This window comes from Sapajus apella, unplaced genomic scaffold, assembly GCF_009761245.1.
Source record: "Sapajus apella isolate SASKATOON/1434 unplaced genomic scaffold, GSC_monkey_1.0 scaffold135, whole genome shotgun sequence".
NCBI lineage: Eukaryota > Metazoa > Chordata > Mammalia > Primates > Cebidae > Sapajus > Sapajus apella.
In genome coordinates this window covers 2,663,436-2,684,618 of record NW_022437075.1, presented here as the reverse complement: position 1 = coordinate 2,684,618, position 21,183 = coordinate 2,663,436, and the positions used below count along the sequence as shown (strand labels likewise).

Here is a 21,183-nt window from a genome sequence, read left to right as displayed (position 1 = left end):
AAAAATGGTGGTCATGGCTGGGCACGGTGGCTCACGCCTGTAATCCCAGCACTTTGAGAGGCTGAGGTGGACGATCACGAGGTCAGGAGATTGAGACTATCCTGGCCAACATGGTGAAACCCCGTCTCTACTAAAAATACAAAATTTGGCTGGGCGTGGTAGCATGTGCCTGTAGTCTCAGCTAGTCGGGAGGCTAAGGCAGGAGAATCCCTTAAAGGGTGGGCAAATTTGCTTTACAAGACAACGTAGCTTGAGAATGCAGGAGGTGCCATTAGAGCATGAGGTACCTGAAGTTGAGAGCACAAGTGAAATGCACTTCTTGGAGATGAGGTGTAGAAAGTGGCACTATCCAATATTGAGTCACTAGCAAAAAGAGCTACTGAGCACTTAAAGCGTGGCTAGTGTGACTGCGGGAGTGGATTGTTTGTTTTACTACGTTTACACTGCAATTTATTTATGTATTCATTTTTTGAGATGGAGTTTTGCTCTTGTTGCCCAGGCTGGAATGCAGTGGCATGATCTTAGCTCACGACAACCTCCACCTCCCAGGTTCAACCGATTCTCTTGCCTCAGCCTTCTGAGTAGCTGGGATTACAGGCGCCTGACACCATGCCTGGCCAATTTTTGTATTTTTAGTAGAGGCAGGGTTTCAACATGTTGGCCAGGCTGGTCTTGAACTCCTGACCTCAAGCGATCCACCCCTCAGCCTCCCGAAGTACTGGGATTACAGGTGTGAGCCACCAGGCCTGGTTAGTTTAAATTTAAAGGTTGATTTCAAATTATTGGAAGATTTAAGTATGTTTATGACACAGGCATGTGAATTAGTTCTCTCAATTGCAAATTTTATGCAGCCAATATGGAGGTCAACTATTTCTGATGAAAATGTGCCAGAATGGCGACACTCTCTGTGAAATAATGGGTTCTGAAGCCTCTACACAAAAAAGGAACATAAAAATCACACCAATAGCTTTTTGTCCTAATTACGTATGGATATAATTTGATATGCTGGGTTAAGATACTGTTAAAATTAGTTTCACTTGCTTCCTTTTGCTTTTCAATGTGCTCTTGGAAAATTTCAGTTTGTGGCTTGAATAATTTCCACTGGACAGCGTTTTAGGGTTTCACGAGTCGTCTGTACTTCAAGAATGACCAGAGGAATTAGATCATTAGAGAAATATTAGTCAAGGGAGAAGCCATTTTATATAAAACATCAATGTAGAAATTGAAATCAGAAGACAGGAATCATGTTGGTGAGCAAGAAATAAAGCACGTGCTAAAAATCTCTGAGGAATGAGTGGCATCAAAGGTAGGTAGCAGGTAATGTTATCGGAAGGGCACCTCTACACACCAACACCAGCCATCTCCCTCATACGCAGTGAGGTTTCAGCTGAGCAGTGACTCACCTCAGATGAGTTATTTGGCATGTGGGCTCAATCAGGATCTCATGTAGAAGTGAAAACATGTTTAGGGAAATGGACACACAGTTGAGGCTCAGGCAGGTCAGGCTCCGGTTAAAAGCCACAGCGCTGAGTAAGTCCTCAAAACCAGTGCCTGTCGAGACATACGACAATCTGCAGAAGACAGAGTAGCACGAAAGGGCCAGTAAAGGTCTGAACATCTCCGCAGTTTCCCCTGCCTGCCTTACTTCATTCTAGAATAAAGATTCTTGGCGTGGATTATGTCCTCGCACATTGCTCTCCATCTTACATTTCTAGTCAAGTCCAAAGACTATTGCTAATTCCAAGGTCAGCCTGTTGACCATGAAGTGATCCCCAGGTCTTTATTGTGTGTTCCCCTTACTGATTTTCTTAAGCAGGACTCACGAGTGGGATGCTAAGAAAATGTACATCCACATGCATAAATTTAATCATGCTTTTCTATACTGAGAGCAAAAGCCATAATATGCTGATGGCTGGTACAGCCACAGGATCAAGCACATGTAAATCATTCAGTTTCAGCAGTCCTAGCCAGAGCAATCAGGCAAGACAAAGAAATAAATGGCATCCAAATAGAAGAGCAGAAGTAAAACTATCCCATTTGCAGATGCCGTGATTCCGTATCTAGAAAACCCGTTAGTCTTGGCCCCAAAACTTCTTCAGCTGATAAACTGCAAAAGTGTCAGGATACAAAAAGAGAAAAGTAAAATCAATGCACAAAAAACACCAGCATTCCTATACAGTAACGACAGTCAAGCTGAGAGCCAAATCAGGAATGCAATCCCATCCACAATTGCCTCACAAAGAATACCGAGGAATACAGCTAGCCAGAGAGGTAGAAGATCTCAAAACAAGAATTACAAAACACTGCTCAAGGAGATCAGAGGACACAAACAAATGGAAAAAAACATTCCATGCTTATGGATGGAAGAATCAATATTTTTTAAATGGCCATATTGCCCAAAGAAATGTACAGATTTAACCCTATTCCTAACAAATTACCAATGGCATTCTTCACAGAACTAGAAAAAAAAAACTATTTTAAAGTTCATATAGAAGACAAAGAGAGCCCCAATAGCCAAGACAATCCTAGGCAAAAAGAAGAAAGCTGGAAGCATCACACTACTCAATTTCCAACTATACATAGGCTATGGTAACCGAAACAGCGTGGTACTGGTACACAAACACAGAGACCAGTGGAACAGAATACAGATCCCAGAAATGAGGGCACACAACTACAACCATGTGATCTTCAGCAAAGCTGACAAAAACAAGCAATGGAGAAAGGGCTCCCTTTTCAATAAATGGTGCTGGGATAACCAACTAGTCATAGGCAGAAGACAAACCGAAGGCCTTCTTCACACCATATGCAAAAAACAACTCACATCCTCAGAAGCACCATTGATTTTCACCTGGAAAACACCAAGAAAGAGCCTCCTCTGAGCTTTCAGATTCTGCCCTTACTCCATGATTGGCCATTGTTAAACACAGTATCCAGAATGAGTCTCTTGAAATGCAAGCTAAACTATGGCATCTCTGCCCAAAATCCCTCAAAACTCCTCACCTCACTCCAGAAAACCCAGTCTCGACACTGGCTTACAACACCATGATCTTGCCATACACACCTCTGAGCCATTTCCCTGACACCCTTCCTCTCCACTGGTCTAACCACGTAGGTCTCTGAACACAAAGCCTCTGTTTCACGTATCTCTCCCACCTGGGAACAACCAACGGTTGTTTCTTTGATTCATTCTTTCACCTCATTCAAGCCTTTGTTCAAATCTCACTTTCTCTGTGGAACTTATTACTACAGCCCGTGCCCTTCCACGCCCCCAAATACCCACTTAGGCACCTGTCCCTGCCATTCTTTTCCCCATAGCACTCTTACCCTAAAATACTTTAAAATGCATGCACTTATTATGTTTTCCTATATTCTGTCTCATCAGATAGCCAAGCAAGGACATTTGTCTTTTTTCCCCTTCAATATATCCCAAGTGCTTAGACTAGCACTTCCAAGTAGGCATTCTTCTTGAATGAAAATAAAGCTAACTCTTGGGCTTCCCGAATCCTAAGAACATCATATGTGTTGATGTGTGCGGAATAATTTAGTGACATTCCCTGTAGAGCTACTGTAAACTGCACTTGTTTAGGCAAGTGCAGCTGCTTTTCACCTGATTCTAATGCCTCCCCAGGAAAGAAACTGCTAGACCCCTACACTGACCCATTTCTGCTTTCTTCCTTAAGATAACTCCAATTGTTACTATTTCTTCCTGATTGCAAGAGACTACTTTCCCAGTCCCCCTTTGCAGTTATGTGAAGCTGTGTGAGGACAAGATAAACAGGCCAATGAGATGCAAGCAGAAGTGATAAAAGAAAGAGTTTTGGAAAGGTTCCCTCAAGGAAGCTCCTGAAGCTTAGAGATAAACCTTTCCTTCTCCCTTCTGTTGTGTCCTGCCTTGAAGGCAGCCATGTTGGCTAGAACCTCAGCGTCATGGTGGCCCAAGGTCATCTTTATCGCAGACACACTAAAGATGGGAGACAAGGACAGAAGGAGCCTCGGCCCTGATGAGCCTGACCTGAAAGTAGGTTTTGTATATTGTCTTCTCCCAGAGAAAGACAAAGAGACCACTGTTATTCCTGGGGGAACCTCTAAGGCAGAGGTTGATATAGTACTTACCTAAGTGTGCGAAGTCGACATCTAGGATGCTCCAGGGCTCTAGACAGGATCCTTTCTGAAAGATTATTAAGGTCGCTGTCAAAAAGATGCAGCTCCTGGAGATTCTCCATTGTATGAGAAAGAGAGCAGATGTCTCTCCAGTAGACAAGGCTCTTCATTTGACTACATGGAAGAAAAATTGAGTTTTCCAATATAATCGATTCAACTCCAGCAATTTAAGAAACATGTATATTAAAGTATCTTTTGAGAGTGCCTGTTGTTTCACTCAGACTTAATACCAGGCAGCAAGAAATAAAGTAGTGTCAACCATGAAAACTCAATACTCAGACCCACTGAACTAGTTGGTGACTCCATATTCAGGTAAGATACAGCAGAGTGCAGGGCCTTTAAATGTGAGATTAAATATTTTAAAATGTCATATTAAAAATACATATCACAAGTTTTGTGCTATCATGAACACGCCTGTAATGTAACAGTACAACATTTATTTCTCTTTAATCTGTACAACAGATCTGAAGAAATTAGGTCAAACCACCGGTTGACAACGAGGCAGTTCTGCCCTCCAGCAGACATTTGGCTATGTCTAAAGATTTTTGTTGCTGTCACAGCTGGAAAAAAGGAAATGCTACTGGCCAAAGGATAGACCAGAGATACTGCTAAACCACTTAACAACACACAAGATAGACCCTCACCACAAAGAATGGGCTGGCCGAAGGGGTCAGCAGTGCTGAGGTTTAACTCAAACTTTCAGTTTAAACAGAGGCAGAGACACTGAAGTCACTGGTCTAATTAGACGCTAGATTGGAAATCAAGTTCTTTATGGAACTGAGTTTGTGTTGTTCTGATCAACCAGCTCTAGAATTATGGGCAGGTCTCAGCAAAACAGGAAAGAGGATTTTTTTTTTAAAGACTCACCTAGCCGTCGGCCTCACAGTTGGCTCTTTGCTTTCAAAAATGCGTTGAACACTCAACTTAAGTGTCTGCATATGATGGCAGTGCTCCAGACAGTATAATGAGACCATCATATCCTTCTTGGTTTGAAGGTAAACGGTAACCTCTTGCAAAGGGTCCACAGTCATTTTAACAAATTCTTCCTCCTGATTCTCAAAGAGACAGTAAAACAAAGACAAATGGTGCGTCAGCGTTTCCCTGTCTCGGCCCAAATGTTTCATGTATACCACTGAGTACTGCCTGAAAGCATCTACTCTTGGTAGCCGGAAGCCGAGGGTTGTCTCAAGAATCTTTCTCCTGTTTTCATTTAGAAGGCCATAAATGAAAGTAAACACTTGATTAAAGTCACAGTATTGTTCTCTCTTCTCTTTAGACTCTCTCATGCCCGAGGGGAGCTGGCAGGGAGGTACTGACATCAGGTACGCAATGGCCGCACAGAACTCCTGGAGGATCAAGTGGATGAATTTGCAACAGTCTTTATGAGTGCTGCTTGGCAAGAGAATATTCAAGGTCTGCAACACGGAGACGTCGGCCTCAGTAAGCCCGGCATAGCTGAAGTCTTCCCCACTGAAATTTAGGGTGTTTTTGAACAGTCCTCCCGCAGCCAGCGAACACAGACGTTTGAGGAGATTTAGGTGATACTGACTGGCAGTAAGCCCAGCCTCTGATGTCAGCGCACCGGCAAGGAAGTGGGCATGTACGTCCGTGGGAGTTTGGCAGCAGAGTTCGAGGTCCTGCTCCTCCTTGACCCACTGCTGATTCAGGGCAGAGCACGTGATCCAGCATAAGATGGGTACTTGGCACAGAGTCGCAACCATTTCATTGTCATGAACAACTCGGAGGGCTGCCAAAGCCCTCTGGCGGTTATTAAAGAAAGAGTTAAAATACACCTCCCTCTTATCATTAGAGAGATGCAAGGTCGTGAAGATATCCGTGTTTTTCCAGAACATGTTTATGACATCCTCGTTCGTGAACCTGGAGGAGATGAGGAACCAGCAACCCGGAGCCATTTTTCTCTTCAGCAAACTGACCAGGAGAACTGCAATTGGAACTCTCTGGGTGCTGTCACTACACAAAGCACGTTCGTCGATATTTAACTGGAATCTTACGTTGTCCAAGTCCTCGAGGATAAAAAGGACTTTCCCAGGATCAGACAGGATGTCTGCGATGGGAGCCTGGTGGTCGGGCCAGTCCTTGGCGATCAGCTCAGCCAGGCTGATGTTGGTCATCTGGTTTATTTCGTGAGCAGTGAGGGGAACGATGTACGAGATCGTGTTGTGCCACATGTCACCACTGAGCCACCTCGTCACTGCCATTCTTAGAATCATGGTTTTGCCAGATGCCATCTCTCCCATCAGGAACACATTGAGATCCGTTGCTGAGTAACAGCTGGTAGGATCATAGGCTAAGTGAATTACGTACAACACATCCGCTGCAATGTCACAGAAAAATTTATAATGAAATTCTCCCAAAGTGCGATTTTCCCATTGCAGCGTGAATTTTCTTCTCATGAGAGCTTTGCATGCCTCCATGTTGCCTAAACCAGCAAGTATAGGGCAGAAAGAAATGCAAAGATAAAAGTTTAAGGCGTAAAATCAGTTTTACCTTGTCTTCATGTCTACAGGAAAAGTATGGTAGAAATTTTTACTTACTGCTACTCATCACAAAGATATAGGTACAAGGATATTTACTATCATACTGCTTTATTTGTTTTTGAGACAGAGTCTCACTCCGTCGCCCATGCTGGAGTGCAGCGATGCAGTCTCGGCTCACTGCAGCCTCCATCTCTCGGGTTCAAGCGATTCTCCTGCCTCAGTCTCCCGAGTAGCTAGGATTATAGGCATGCACCACCACGCCCGGCTACTTTTTTATATTTTTAGTAGAGACGGGGTTTCACCATGTTGGCCAGGCTGATCTCAAACTCCTGGCCTCAGGTGATCCACCTGCCTTGGCCTCCCAATGTGCTGCTCCAGGCATGAGCCACTGCACCCAGCCCATGTTGCTTTAAAGGAAAAAGGTTGAATAAAACTTATTCACCCATACAATGGAATGGACATCTATTTTAGCATTGCTCTTTATCCTTCAAGGGCATCCCTCTCATTTTCTTGGCATCAGGGACATACTTCTTCCTTTTTTTGGGTTCCATAGCATTTTATGTAGCCTTCAGTTAGAATGCTTAGTTTCACACACAACTTTTCCTTTGAGGGGATAACCTGAGTTCAGGGACTGTTTCTGGGCATGTCTTCAGCTCGAAGCAGCTAACCTATTACATCTTTGCCCATCAGTCATCAGGTGCACATTCATCTTTCCTTCTATTTTCTTATTTATGCATATCATTACTTAAATCTTGACCATTTAATGAACTACTTAAGATAAATGAAATGATATATGGAATAAAGTTAAAATTTATTGTAGGGGTCTGTTGAGGGGGAATGGGGAGGGACAGCGGGGTGTAGGGAGTTGGGGAGGGATAACATGTGGAGAAATGCCAGATATAGGTGCAAGGGAGACGGAGGCAGCAAACCACATTGCCATGCATGTACCTATGCAACAATCCCGCATGATTTGCGCATGTACCCCAGAACCTAAAGTGCAATAAAATATATTTAAAAAATTTATTGTAAAGGGGGTTTTATTCCTTGAGAATACATAAGGTGACACACTGCAAAAACAAAAACAAAACAAAAAATAGTAAGATGTAAGTAGAAAGCTATCATAGAGGTATGATACAGAAATGAGCCTAAATAAGTGAATCCCCAGAGGGGAATGACTTCTTTTGTGAGCAGGTACCTGAAAATGTTTTTATCCCTGGGGCAAGGGCCGGCAGAAGAGGGAGAGCAGCGGTGTGGAAGAACGTTGATGGGATGAATAAAAGCTAGCCAATGATTAACAGCGGCAGCAGGGCTGGCGTGCTGGACCTGAATTAACTGGAATGTGACACACTGTCCCTCCCCAGTGGAGATGAGACTGACGCACAGATGGGCCTAATCCCACCCTCAAGACCACATGGCTGCACAGGCCCAATTTAGTACATCTGTAACAAGCTGGCAGACGCGGGGCATGCTCCTCACTGTTTTTATATATGATGTTCAGCAAACAGTAAAAAATTCAGATTCAAAGAAGCAGAAAACCATGTGATGATTATGAGTATGGTTCTTGATTATGAACTATGATTCATAATCAAGAAAACAATCTTTGGAAGATGTCTATTTAGGGTGGGGTTTTATTTGCCAATTTATTGATTAGGTTATCTATTTTCTTGTTATTGAGTTCCTTACATATTTTGGATATTAGCTCCATATAATACATAGTTTACCAATATATTTTCTCCTAATCCATGGGTCTCTTCACTCATCTCCTTTGCCATACAGAGACTTTCCAGTTGGAGATTTTTATATATATATGTATATACACACCCATATGTGCACATACACATATACACAAATGTGCACGCACACACGTATACACACACACAGACATACACATATACACACACATACAGACACACACACAGACACACACACATACATACACATACAGACACACACATATACACACACATACATACACACATACAGACACACATATATACACAGACACACACACATACACACACATACACATACATGCACGCACACACACATATACACACACATACACACATACACACACATAGAGACACACACACACGCACACATATATATACACACACGTAAGATAATAAGTACGAGATAAGGCATTTGTTAACTTCATGTCAATATTGCACATTGGAAGCATTTCAAAACATCATACTGTCCCCTATAGCTATGCATATCTTTTGTCAAAAGCAAAATTTAAAAAACGAAACAGAAGCATATGTACATACAACCCAGCTTTTGGAATTAGGAAGAATTTTCTAAGTTTCTTAATATATTAAGTATATATACCCATATATTATGTATATAGAGTACACCAATCAGATGGATGCTCCCTAACTTAAAATACTCACTCTGCAAAACCAAGAATTCATTGGAATGGAGAAATGGCAGATGGCACACAGCAGAAGAAAGGATGAGGAAACATAGCACAGAGGACACACAATCACAGAGGATAACAAGCCTAACAAGCACAGAGGAAACACAATCACAAAACCAATCAGGCCATCAGGGAACTGTGATACTACATCCAAGGGCGAGTGTAAAATACATGTAATTACATGTCCAAAAGGAGAGGGGATGAAAAGGTGCTCAACATCACGAATCAGAAATGCAGATAGAAATCACAATGAGATCTTCACTTCACACCTGTTAGAGTGGAAATTATCAAGACAAGAAAAGGTAAGCGTGGGTGAAGAAGTGGAGAAAAGGGAAGCCTTGTGTATGGTTAGTGGGGCTGTCAATTAGAGGAGTCATTATGGAAAATGATGCAGAGGTTCCTCAAACAATTTAAAATAGAACTATCCTATGACCCTGAAGCTCTTTCTTGAGAACACTTTGTGGTCAATAAAGTCTGTCAAGGACCTTTGTATTTTCTATAAACTTAGTTTAAAACCTTACGTTTATTCCTTAGTGCATTTCTTCCTTGTCACATTTTATGGTGAGCAAAACCACCGCCACCACCACCAGGATACATCTTTACTCTCCCGCAAAATCTCCTGATTTTCAAGTTCATAATGTGGATTTTCTACTGTTATTTCAGGCAACAACCTTGCTAAATGTTTCACTTGTTAAGGTTCCTAACTGTGAAAATCCACTGAAAGTCAAAGTCATGTTGAAAACATATTAAAATGGTAGAGAATGGCCAGATGCAGTGGCTCATGATAGCAAAGACCTGGAACCAACCCAAATGCCCACTGATGATAGATTGGACAAGGAAAATGTGGCACATATATACCATGGAATACTATGCAGCCACAAAAAATGGTGAGTTCATGTCCTTCATAGGGACATCGATGAATCTGGAAACCATAATTCTCAGCAAACTGACACAAGAACAGAAATCCAAACACTGCATGTTCTCACTCATAGGCAGATGTTGAACAATGAGAACACATGGACACAGGGAAGGGAGCATCACACACTGGGGTCAGTTGGGTGGGGGTCTAGGGGAGAGACACTGGGGAGTCGGGGGATGGGGAGGGATAACTTGGGGAGAAATACCAGATATAGATGATGGGGGGGGATGAAGGCAACAAACCACCTTGCTATGTATGTACCTATGCAACAATCCTGCATGATCTGCACATGTACCCCAGAACCTAAAGTACAGAAAAAAAAACTGGGTATAGAAGAAACATACTTCATAATAAAAGCCGATTGACAGACCCACAGCTAGTATCATACCGAATGGGAAAAAGCTGAAAGCCCTTCCTCTAAGATTGAAAACATGACAAGGATATCCATTGTCACCACTATTCAATGTAGTACTAGAAGTACTAGCTAGAAAAATCAGACAAGAGAAAGAAATAAAGGGCATCCAAATTGAAATAGAAGAAACTGAATTATCCTTGATTACATGTGATATGAGCTTATATTTGGGAAAAATCTAAACACACCATACACACACACACACACACACACACACACACACACACACACACACACACATATCACATCCTATGGAACTGATAAACATTCAGTAAAGTTTCAGGATACATAGAATACACACAAATGCATGTGCGTACATGTGCTTGCACACACACACACACACTCTCTCTCTCTCTCTCTCTCTCTCTCTCCTTCAGCATTTCTATATACCAAAAGTGAACAATCTGTAAGAAAAAAATTAAAGTAATCCCATTTACGATAGCTACAAATAAAATTAAATACCTAAAAATTAACTCAACCAAAAAACTGAAAGATCTCTATGGAAAGCTTATAAAACTCCGATGAAAGAGATTGTAGAGAACACCAAGAAGTGGAAAGATATTCCATGTTGATGGATTAAAATAACCAAGTGTTAATGTTTAGACTACCCAAAACAATTTACAGATTCAATTCAGTCCCTATCAAAATACTAATGACATTCTACACAGAAATGGGAAGAATAATTCTAAAATTTATATGGCACCATAAAAGATCCAGAATAACCAAAGCTGTCCTAAGCAAAAAGAACAAAACTGGAGGAATCACATTACCTGACTTCAAATTATACTATAAAGCTAAAATAAACAAAATGGCATAGTACTGGCATAAAAACAGACACATAGATGAATGGAACACAATAGAGAACACAGGAAAAAAAAACCCACACATTAATAGTGAACTAATTTGACAAGGATGCCAAGCTAGATATTCATGTGAAGAATGAAATTAGATCCCTATCTCTTGTTATATAAAAAAGCCAGACCAAATGGATCACAGACTTAAATGTAAGACCTCAAACTATGAAACTATTACAAGAAAACATTGGGGGAACTCTCTGGGACATTGTTGTGGGCAAAAATTTCTTGAGCAATACCCCACAGCACAGGCAATCAAAGCAAAAATGGACAAATGGGATCACATCAAGAAGCTTCTGCACAGCAAAAGATACACTCAGCAAAGTGAAGAGACAACCCAGAGATGGGGAAAAAAATATCTGCAGACTACCCATCTGAAAGGAGTCAATAGCCAGAACATAGGAGGAGCTCAAACAGCTGTGTAGGAAAAAGTCTAATAATTTGATCAAAAATGTGCAAAAGACTTAAACATCTTTCAAAAGAAGATATACAAGTGGCAGACAGGCATACGAAAAGGTGCTCAACATTTTTCGTCAGAGACGTGCACATCAGAGCTACAGTGAGGTATCATTTCACCCTGGTTAAAATAACTTATATCCAAAAGACACACAATAACAAATGCTGGAGAGGATGCAGAGAAAAGGGAACCCTCATACACTTAAAAAAATTTTTTTTTCTTTATCCAGGGGAAAGTGTGAATGCAGTCCCCACTACCACAAATTATGCAGTGGAGTTTGCCACATCTGGGGAAATTGCAGGGGCCAGCACATCTGGAGTGCACTGGATAAGTCTCACTCTGGGAAAACCACCTTTGTGTTCATGGTATCTCCCCTGCCAGGTAAGTATGGAACACTCATATACTCTTGATGGGAATGTAAGTTAGTAAAACCACTGTGGAGATCAGTTTGGAGGTTCCTCAGAAACCTAAGAATACAGCTACCACATGACCCAGCAATCCCACTGCTGAGTATATACCCAAAAGAAAGGAAAGAAGTCTATCAAACAGATGTCTGCAGTACCCTGTGTGTGGCAGCTGTGTTCACAAAAGCCAATATTTGGAAGCAATGGTAGTGTCCATCAACATATAAAGAAAGTGTGGTACATTTAGACAATGGAGTACTATTCAGCCATAAGAAGTATGAGATCCTGTCATTTACAACAACATAGTTGGAATTGGTGGTCCTTAAGTGAAACAAGCCACACACAGAAAGACAAACATCACGTGTTTTCACTTATTTGTGGAAACTTAAAACACCACGAAAACAACTGAACTCATGGAGATAGAAGACTGGTTACCAGAGTCTGGAAGGGTAATGGGGGATGGGGTGGGGTGCAGGTGGGGTTGGTTAATGAGTACGAAAAAAGAAAAACACCTAGTATTTGATAGCACGGAGCGACATAGAGTCAGTAATTATACACCGTAAAATAAAGCTATAATTGGATTGTAACACAAAGAATAAATGCTTGAAAGGGCAAATCCCCCATTTCACATGATATGATTATTATACATTGCATGCTTGAACATCTCATGTACTCCATAAATATACATACCTGATGTGTACCCACAAAAATTAAAGATCTATAGTTTAATTTCTTTCCTTTCAGTTGACTTTTAAATTTGAACATTCAAATAAAAATAATTTAGGAGTCACATTGTCAACCTACTGCTACTAATAATCTAGTTGATGTTTAGGAGTTAAATATTAATTCTAGTTACATTTTGAAGGTATGGTTTGAAATGATCTTTTAAAAACAAGATGTGTCATAGATATTTGAGGTTTATAACACGGCATTATGGGATACGTATAGATCGTGAAAGAGTTACTCCAGTGAGAGAAGCAAATTAGCATTACCGCACAGTTACTTCTGTGTGTGACCAGAAGAGCTGAAGGACCCTTATATAACAGAAATCCCTTTAGGTCTCCGGACTTGTTCATTGTACATATCCGCTACTTGTGGGAATGACCAGTTTAATGAGCCCTTGTTTCTTGAGTTATTAAAGCACTGAGCCTGTATCGCTTGACATTAAAAGGCATATCGAAAGCAGCTCTGCCGAGGGTCTGTATCAATTAAACACAACTGGGGTTCAGACGCCAGCGTGGGTAACTCACTGTCTGCGCTCTTAACCAAGGGAGTATCTAAGCAGCGTCAAGCAGAGAGCGTTCTTGGGTTTTGTTTCCTTTTCCCACCACTGATCCTGTCCAGGAAGCAGTTAATAGAAAGTGTTATTCGAAGCATTGGCCTGTCAGCATCCACTCTCCATTGGGCTTATGGCCTCACCCTCAGGGAAATGGAACGTATCGACCTGAGCAAATCGCAGAGGTAAACAGTGGACTCTTCATCTGCGAAGCGCGTCTGCTAGCTGAGTGAGGTGGATGTGGCTCCCTGACTCACTGAAGGAAAAACCACACACCAGGTTCTCTAACAGGACTTACCATTGGAACCTTTTTTTTTAAAATTGCATTTTAGGTTTTGGGGTACATGTGAAGAACATGCAAGATTGTTGCATAGGTACACACGTGGCAGTGTGATTTGCTGCCTTCCTCCCCTTTGCCTATAGCTTGCATTTCTCCCCACATGAGAAGCAAGGAGAGATCTAAAATTGATACCCTATCGTCAAAATTGAAAGAGCTAGAGTAGCAAGGTCAAAAAAACTCAAAAGCTAGCAGAAGACAAGAAATAACTAAGATCAGAGCAGAACTGAAGGAGGTAGAGACAAAAAAAAAAAAAACCCTTAAAAAAAAAATCAATAAATCCAGGAGCTGGTTTTTCGAAAAGATCAACTAAATAGACATACCACTAGCCAGATTAATAAAAAAGAAAAGAGAGAATAACCAAATTGATGCAATAAAAAACAATAAAGGGGATATCACCACAGATTCCACAGAAATACAAACCATCATCAGAGATTATTACAAACAACTCTATGCACATAAACTAATAAACCTGGAAGAAATGGATGAATTCCTGGACACTTGCCTCCTCCCAAGCCTAAACCAGGAAGAAGTCGAAACCCTGAATAGACCAATAACAAGGTCTGAAGTTGAGGCAGCCATTAAGAGCCTACCACCAAAAAAAGCCCAGGTCCAGGTGGGTTCACAGCCAAATTCTACCAGACATACAAAGAGGAGCTGGTACCATTCCTTCTGAAACTATTCCAAATAATCCAAAAAGAGGGAATCCTTCCCAAATCATTTTATGAGACTAACATCATCCTGATACCAAAACCCGGCAAAGACTCAACAAGAAAAGAAAACTTCAGGCCAATATCCATGACGAACATAGATGCAAAAATCTTCAATAAAATACTGACAAGCCGATTGCAACAGCACATCAAAAAGCTTATCCACCATGATCAAGTAGGCTTCATCCCGGGGATGCAAGACTGGTTCAATATACGCAAGTCTATAAATGTAATTCACCACGTAAACAGAACCAAAGACAAAAACCACATGATTATCTCAGTTGATGCAGAGAAGGCCTTTGACAAAATTCAACAACACTTCATGCTAAAAACCCTCATTGGAAACTTTTTTTTTTTTTTATAGATTATGCCTCCCTTACAGTATCACTTCTTTATCCATTAGAGATTGCTTCTTCCATTCAAATTGCTCTATCTAGATATGTTGATGTAAGTCATTGGTGAAAACCTTGGAAGGGTGTCTATGAAAACTGATCAGTTATTACTCCTTCAGAAGGAGCGGCAGAATGGGGACGGCTTAAGGTGCTCTTAAGCTTATCTGAAAATGCTTATGTGGAAATTTGGTAAATCAAAATGGGCCTGAGTATAGTATAGAGTGTGACTTTTTTTTTGGATACAGGTATTGCTTTGTCATCCAGGCTGGAGTGCAGTGGCATGATCACGTCTCACTGCAGCCTCAGCCTCCAGAGTTAAAGCAATTCTCCCACTTCGGCCTCCCAAGTAGCTGGGATTACAGGCATGCGCCACCATGCTTGGCTAATTTTTGCAAATTTTTTTGTAGAGTCGAGGTCTTGCCAAGTTGGCTAGGCTGGTCTTGAACTCCCAGCCTCAAGCAATCCGCCTGCCTCGGCCTCCCAAAGTACAAGCATGCATCACTGCACCTGGCCCAACTTTATTTTTACGCATTTGTATCTGTCTGACTGGAAATCTCCTGCAGGCAATAGCTACTAATGTCGGCTGTAGCTCAAGGACATGGGATTCCAGGGGACTTTAGTTTTTTTTGTGTGTGTTCTTTGAATACCGTACACTACGTATTAGATTTTTTTCTGGTAAATTTATATGCAAGAAGATGTGAAAAATGAAAAAGTAGCTTTCAGCTTTCGAATAAGGTGGGTGAGTGGGATATGCTAGCCAAGTTTCCCTATTGCTCAGCTGATTCTGCTTCAAACTCCGTATCTTCTCATTTTGTGCCAGAGGTTTAAATCTGGGACCAAACCTGGACCTGACCCATGAGATGGTTTTAAATTTTAAGCCAATTTTAAAATTTGAAATAGTTGCCAACAATTAAATGTTAAAGAGGCAGACACTCCAGATCTGGGTTCTCATCACATCAGAAGGTCAGGTAACACTGGAGTCTCACTACTATGACCAATTAACCAAAAGCATTTTAGTAGATGGTCAGTTATTTGTTTTAGGCTATGACTGGGGGCAACCTGAAATCTCTTTCTCCATATGACCAGTTCAGGGGCAGCAGTGAGTCTGAACATATTGAAGAGGGAGACCTAGGCTTCTCAGATCAACTTCCCCTTTGACTATCATGCTGCATGTCAATAGAAGAAAAGGTTGACCGACAGGCGCCTCCGGTTTTGCCTTCCTATAGGTGACAGGCTAGGTCTTGAGGAAACTCTCCAGGAGGCACTATTTTTACTTAAAACAAGATCAAACCAGAAACCTTTTCACATGTGAGTCCTAAAACTGTAAACCGGAACCCTTTCATATGTGACTCCTGAAACTGTAAACCAAAACCTTTTCACATGTGAGTCCTAAAACTATGAACCTAAGATTCTTCCACGTGTAACATCTAAAGTATAAGCCTATATAAAGGCAGAACCTTCCTTTGTTAGAGGAGCTGGGTTTTCGACAAATTACTGCCTGGTCTCCCAGCCAAATAAACTCCTCCCTCCTTTATTCCGTGTTTGAGAGATCCGTTTCCCACGGCTGCTACAATACATTTTATCTAGAGCTGGCAGCTACTTTGTACATTTTCAGTACCTGTCTGGCTTGTCCCTGTAAGTCTTTCTAGATGCCTAGAAGATAAACAATGGATAGAGGCAGGCACGGTGTCTCATGCCGGTAATCTCAGCACTTTGGGAGGCCGAGGTGGGCAGATCACCTGAGGTCAGGAGGTCGAGACCAGCCTGGCCAACATGGTAATACCCTGTCTCTACTAAAAATACAAAAAACTAGCCAGGTGTGGTGGCAGGTGCCTGTAATCCCAGCTACTCAGGAGGCTGAGGCAGGAGAATTGCTTGAACCCGGGAGGCGGAGGTTGCGGTGAGACAAGATTGCACCACTGCACTCCAGCCTGGTGACAGAGCAAGACTGTCTAAAAAATAAAATAAAAAAAGGCAGTCACGTGGAGAGAATACTCGTTTGTGGTTCTGCCAGTAAAGCCCCTTCCTCATCCTTCTTTTTTTTTTTAATCACTAGAGACAAATTAAAAAACATGGCTTCAGGCTGCTCAAGGCCTAAAACAAAAGAGAACAACAACAAAATAAGGTGAGAGGCGGACAGGGACCGAGGGGACTTCAGACTAGATTTACGATCTTGCTCAGTTCTCTTGACCCCTCAGGTATTCACTTTTCCAGTGGGAATACGTGATTGTGTCTATGACTGGACACAACCTGAAATCTTTTTCTCCATATGACCAGTTAGGGGACAGTAGTCCCTTCAGCAAGGGGCTGAATGAGCCAGTGAGGATGGTCTGCTTAGGAGGCACCCAGGATGCTAACTCTCCATGATCTTTACACAGAGCTCCCTACGTTTCTGTGGCTGGATCTTATGGTTCTAGGACAGAGCTCCGTGCTGGGAAATCTGCTCTAGCATAAGTACTTTGAGTCTAATCCTTTGGCTGGCTAATTTCTATAAGCTATAAGGCATAATCCTATAAGCTTCTGCTTTTTAGCCTAAAAGCAGAAAATAAAGGTAGAATCAGAAAGCTACGAGACAGGATGTGATCCACATCCAATCCATCCCCAGTCCTCATGTGACTTCCAGGTCTGAAGACTGGTTCTTTAGATATGGAAAACTCATGTATCAAAACCATGAAGCTAATTGATTCCATCAAAAAGTGGAGTAAGGACATGAATAGACACTCCTCAAAAGAAGATATACAAATGGCCAATATCCTACAGTCCTTGAGAAAATAAAAACATGAAAAAATGCTCAACATTAGTAATGATCAGGGAAATGCATATCAAAACCACAATATGATTCTACCTTACTCCTGCAAGAATGGCCTTAATAAAAAATAAAATATAAAAAATAGATGTTGAAGTGGATGTGGTAAAAAGGGAACACTTTTACATTGCTGGTGGGAATGTAAACCACCTTGAAAACAGTGTGGAGATTCCTTAAAGAACCAAAAGCAGAACTACCATTTGATCCAGAAATCCTACTACTTGGTATCCACCCAGAGGAAAAAGTCATTATACAAAAAAGATACTTGCATACATGTTTATAGTGGCACAATTCACAATTGCAAAAGTATGGAGCCAGCCCAAATGCCCGTCAATCAACAAGTGGATAAAGAAACTGTGACTACACACACACACACACACACACACACACACACACACGCACGCACGTGTGCACCCACAGGACTATTACTCAGTCATAAAAAGAAACGAAATAATGGCATATGCAGCAAACTGTGTGAACTGGAGGCCATTATTCTAAGTGAAGTAACTCAGGAATGAAAAACTAAACATTGTGTGTTTTCATACGTGGGAGCTAAGCTGTGAGAACGCAAAGGCGTGAGAATGAATCATTGGACTTCAGAGACTTGGCGGAAGGGTGAGAGGGGGTGAGGGGTAAAAGACTACACACTGAGTACTGTGTACACTGTTCAGGTGGTGAGTGCACCAAAATTTTAGAAACCACCACTAAAGAAGTTATTCACATAATCCAACACCACCTGTTTCCCAAAACCCTACCGGAAAACAAATAAAAAAGGCCCAACACCAAGCTTCCTGTGAAGTGCCCCCAATTTCTACCCGCCCTTCTCAGCACCCTACTCACGGTTTCGTCTGTCAGTGATGCTCTGACAAAGATTGTTCTTATGCATCCTTTCAAATATGCAGAATACCATATTCCATATGTGCTGCCCCTCATAAGAGATGGCCAGCAAGGCAGCCAGTTGTTCCTTTGGCGTCTCTGAATTAATCTGTGGAATCTTCAGCAGGTTAAAGTCATAAATCATGCGTTGCAGATAATTCTTAAAAATCTGAAATTCCCTGTCATTAAGACTCTCTAGATACCACAGCAGGTCCCAGTCAGTAGAATCCGGTTCTGCCATCTTACTTCTCCAGGGAAGGCAGACTTCACAGAAGGGATTTCGGGGAATAAGAAGTATGAGATCTAAAACACAGATGGGGAATCAGGCAATCAAACCACACAGTAATGCCAATTCATTCAAAGCTGACATCACAGAAACTTCCCGTGGTGTGACAGAGGCACCTTTCTGATAGGCCATCAACCATAGGTCTGAACGCTTTCTTTCCAGGACAACGACCTTGTGAGTTGATCTTGGTAAACTCCTAGGTTCTATTAAGGTAGAACATCAGTTGTGTTAGAAGGGAATGTTCTTCTTGTAAAAGTCATCCCTGATTAGCAAATGGCATATAGGTTGGGAGGTGGGTGTAATACAGGAACTTTGGAGGGAAAGTGTTTCTTTTGAAAGTGAGTGTCACCCCTGGGCAGACTGGAAATCTATGCTTAGGGTGTCTTACAAGATATGCTGTTGTATATGAAACTCCTCTCTGCTAAAATAATCTGTATGGCAACTGGTGGTATTTACAATGACTCTACTCCTTGAAGGTATGTCATTGATACCTGTAAGGACTATCTATAGGATATCTATAAAATCTCCTAATGGGGAGGCAACCATTATCATAATAAGCAAATAGGCTGTGTGTGGTCTTGTATGCTGCTGAAAAGAAATTTAAGTTACAACGTACACTATTCTGTCCCATTACTAGATAAATGAGCTCAGGGCAGCCCCTAGGTGAGTTGTTCACTCTAAGCTGAAATCTGTTAGTGCATAAAGCCCACTGCCTTCAAACTCAAGTTTTTTATACATCCAATTGTTTTAAACACAGACCAGATGACCAGATTTTTAGCCACGTGAAGCCCGCCTGCTTTGCATACCTCACGAAACTGCTCCCAACATGTACCAGCTGCAAGCTTCTCTGCCCTTCGGAGCTCCTGGACCCAAGAGGTCTTCCTCCCCACTGTGCTGAGCGGTAACACCTACAGACACATAGGTCGCCTCTCCAATTCTACCCCACCTCTGCAGGGGTTCCCCATCTTCCTCTCGAGTAGGGACCCATACACTGTAGCCCCTGGACAGGTTCCTGCTATGAAGGACGTGCCCCACACGCAAACCTGTGAAAATGTCACCCCAAAAAGGCATGCGCATACCTGCCACCTCTCAGTTCTCTTTTCGCTTGACCAGTTTCCAAATCCTTGGAGCCTCCCATATCTGTAAGTTTCAATGTCAGTCTAATCCTGATATCATGAGAAGTTGAGATTGCAGAGTTGTGTCTGAAGAATCCATCCCAGAGCCTTGACCCAACACAGTCAAGGCACTCACTTAGATTTTTTTTTTTTTTTTTTTTTTTGGAAACAGAGTTTTTCTCTCTTTGCCCATTAGAGTGTCATGGCTTGATCTCAGCTGACTGCAACCTCTGTCTCCTGGGTTCAAGTGATTCTCCTGCCTCAGCCTCCTGAGTAGCTGGGATTATAGGTACATGCCACCACACCCAACTGATTTATTTATTTATTTATTTATTTATTTTTTTGAGACGGAGTTTCACTCTTGTTACCCAGGCTAGAGTGCAATGGCGCGATCTCGGCTCACCGCAACCTCTGCCTCCTGGGTACAGGCAATTCTCCTGCCTCAGCCTCCTGAGTAGCTGGGATTACAGGCACGCACCACCATGCCCAGCTAATTTTTTGTATTTTTAGTAGAGACGGGGTTTCAGCATGTTGACCAGGATGGTCTCGATCTCTTAACCTCGTGATCCACCCGCCTCGGCCTCCCAAAGTGCTGGGATTACAGGCTTGAGCCACCGCGCCCGGCCGGATTTATTTATTTTTAATAGAGATGGGGTTTCACCGTGTTGGCCAAGCTGGTCTTGAACTCCTCAGCCCAGGTGATCCACCCGCCTCGGCCTCCCAAAGTGCTGGGATTACAGGCGTGAGCCACCGTGCCCAGCCCACTCACTCAGATTTTATGACAAAGATAGAGAAAAAAGATCTGATCGGGCATGAGCGGACTAGATTGGCCAACGTCTCCGTGGTTTTATGGCAAATGCTTTGACACAGAGAACAAAGGATTAATAGTCCCTTTGGTGGAGTAAATGAATGATGGAGAATGGCAGGTATCTGCTGGAAGCTAAACTGCTCAATCTCCAACCATGAAATAAACCTAACTAGATACTCAACTGTAACTGGCTGTCAGGGATAAAGAAACCAGCAGTGAAGCTGCTAAGATGAACCAAATACCAGACAGAGTCTTTTTAAGGTATGTCTAGGACTTAATATTTAAGAAATATTTAATCATGCCCTTGTCTTAAGATTTTTCTGATTTTATACTATTATATAGGATAATTTAAGGAATGTTCCATAAGCGTTATGTTTAGTGACTCTGGGGCTTCATAAAAACAGATGTGTATCTGACCTTTGAAGAATAATATGTAGACAGAAGCAAGGGATG

At 42.0% G+C, this 21,183-nt stretch overlaps 1 protein-coding gene and 1 non-coding gene across 2 annotated transcripts in view; both read right to left on the bottom strand.

Annotated features, from left to right (window-relative positions):
• NLRP11 (NLR family pyrin domain containing 11) overlaps positions 1-18,812 on the bottom strand; it is a 31,792-nt gene extending 12,980 nt beyond the window's left edge. The window contains exons 1-4 of the mRNA XM_032263094.1: positions 18,486-18,812; positions 5,029-6,601; positions 4,114-4,275; positions 1,404-1,571 (exon numbers count right to left, since the gene is read on the bottom strand). Coding sequence (XP_032118985.1) covers positions 1,404-1,571; positions 4,114-4,275; positions 5,029-6,601; positions 18,486-18,762 — 2,180 coding nt within the window. The 5' untranslated portion in view covers positions 18,763-18,812. The remainder of the gene's footprint in view (positions 1-1,403; positions 1,572-4,113; positions 4,276-5,028; positions 6,602-18,485) is intronic.
• On the bottom strand, positions 11,948-12,109 carry LOC116540056. Its single transcript, XR_004264282.1, has one exon. It is a non-coding gene; the product is annotated as a U1 spliceosomal RNA (small nuclear RNA).
• Positions 18,813-21,183: the final 2,371 nt, after the last annotated feature.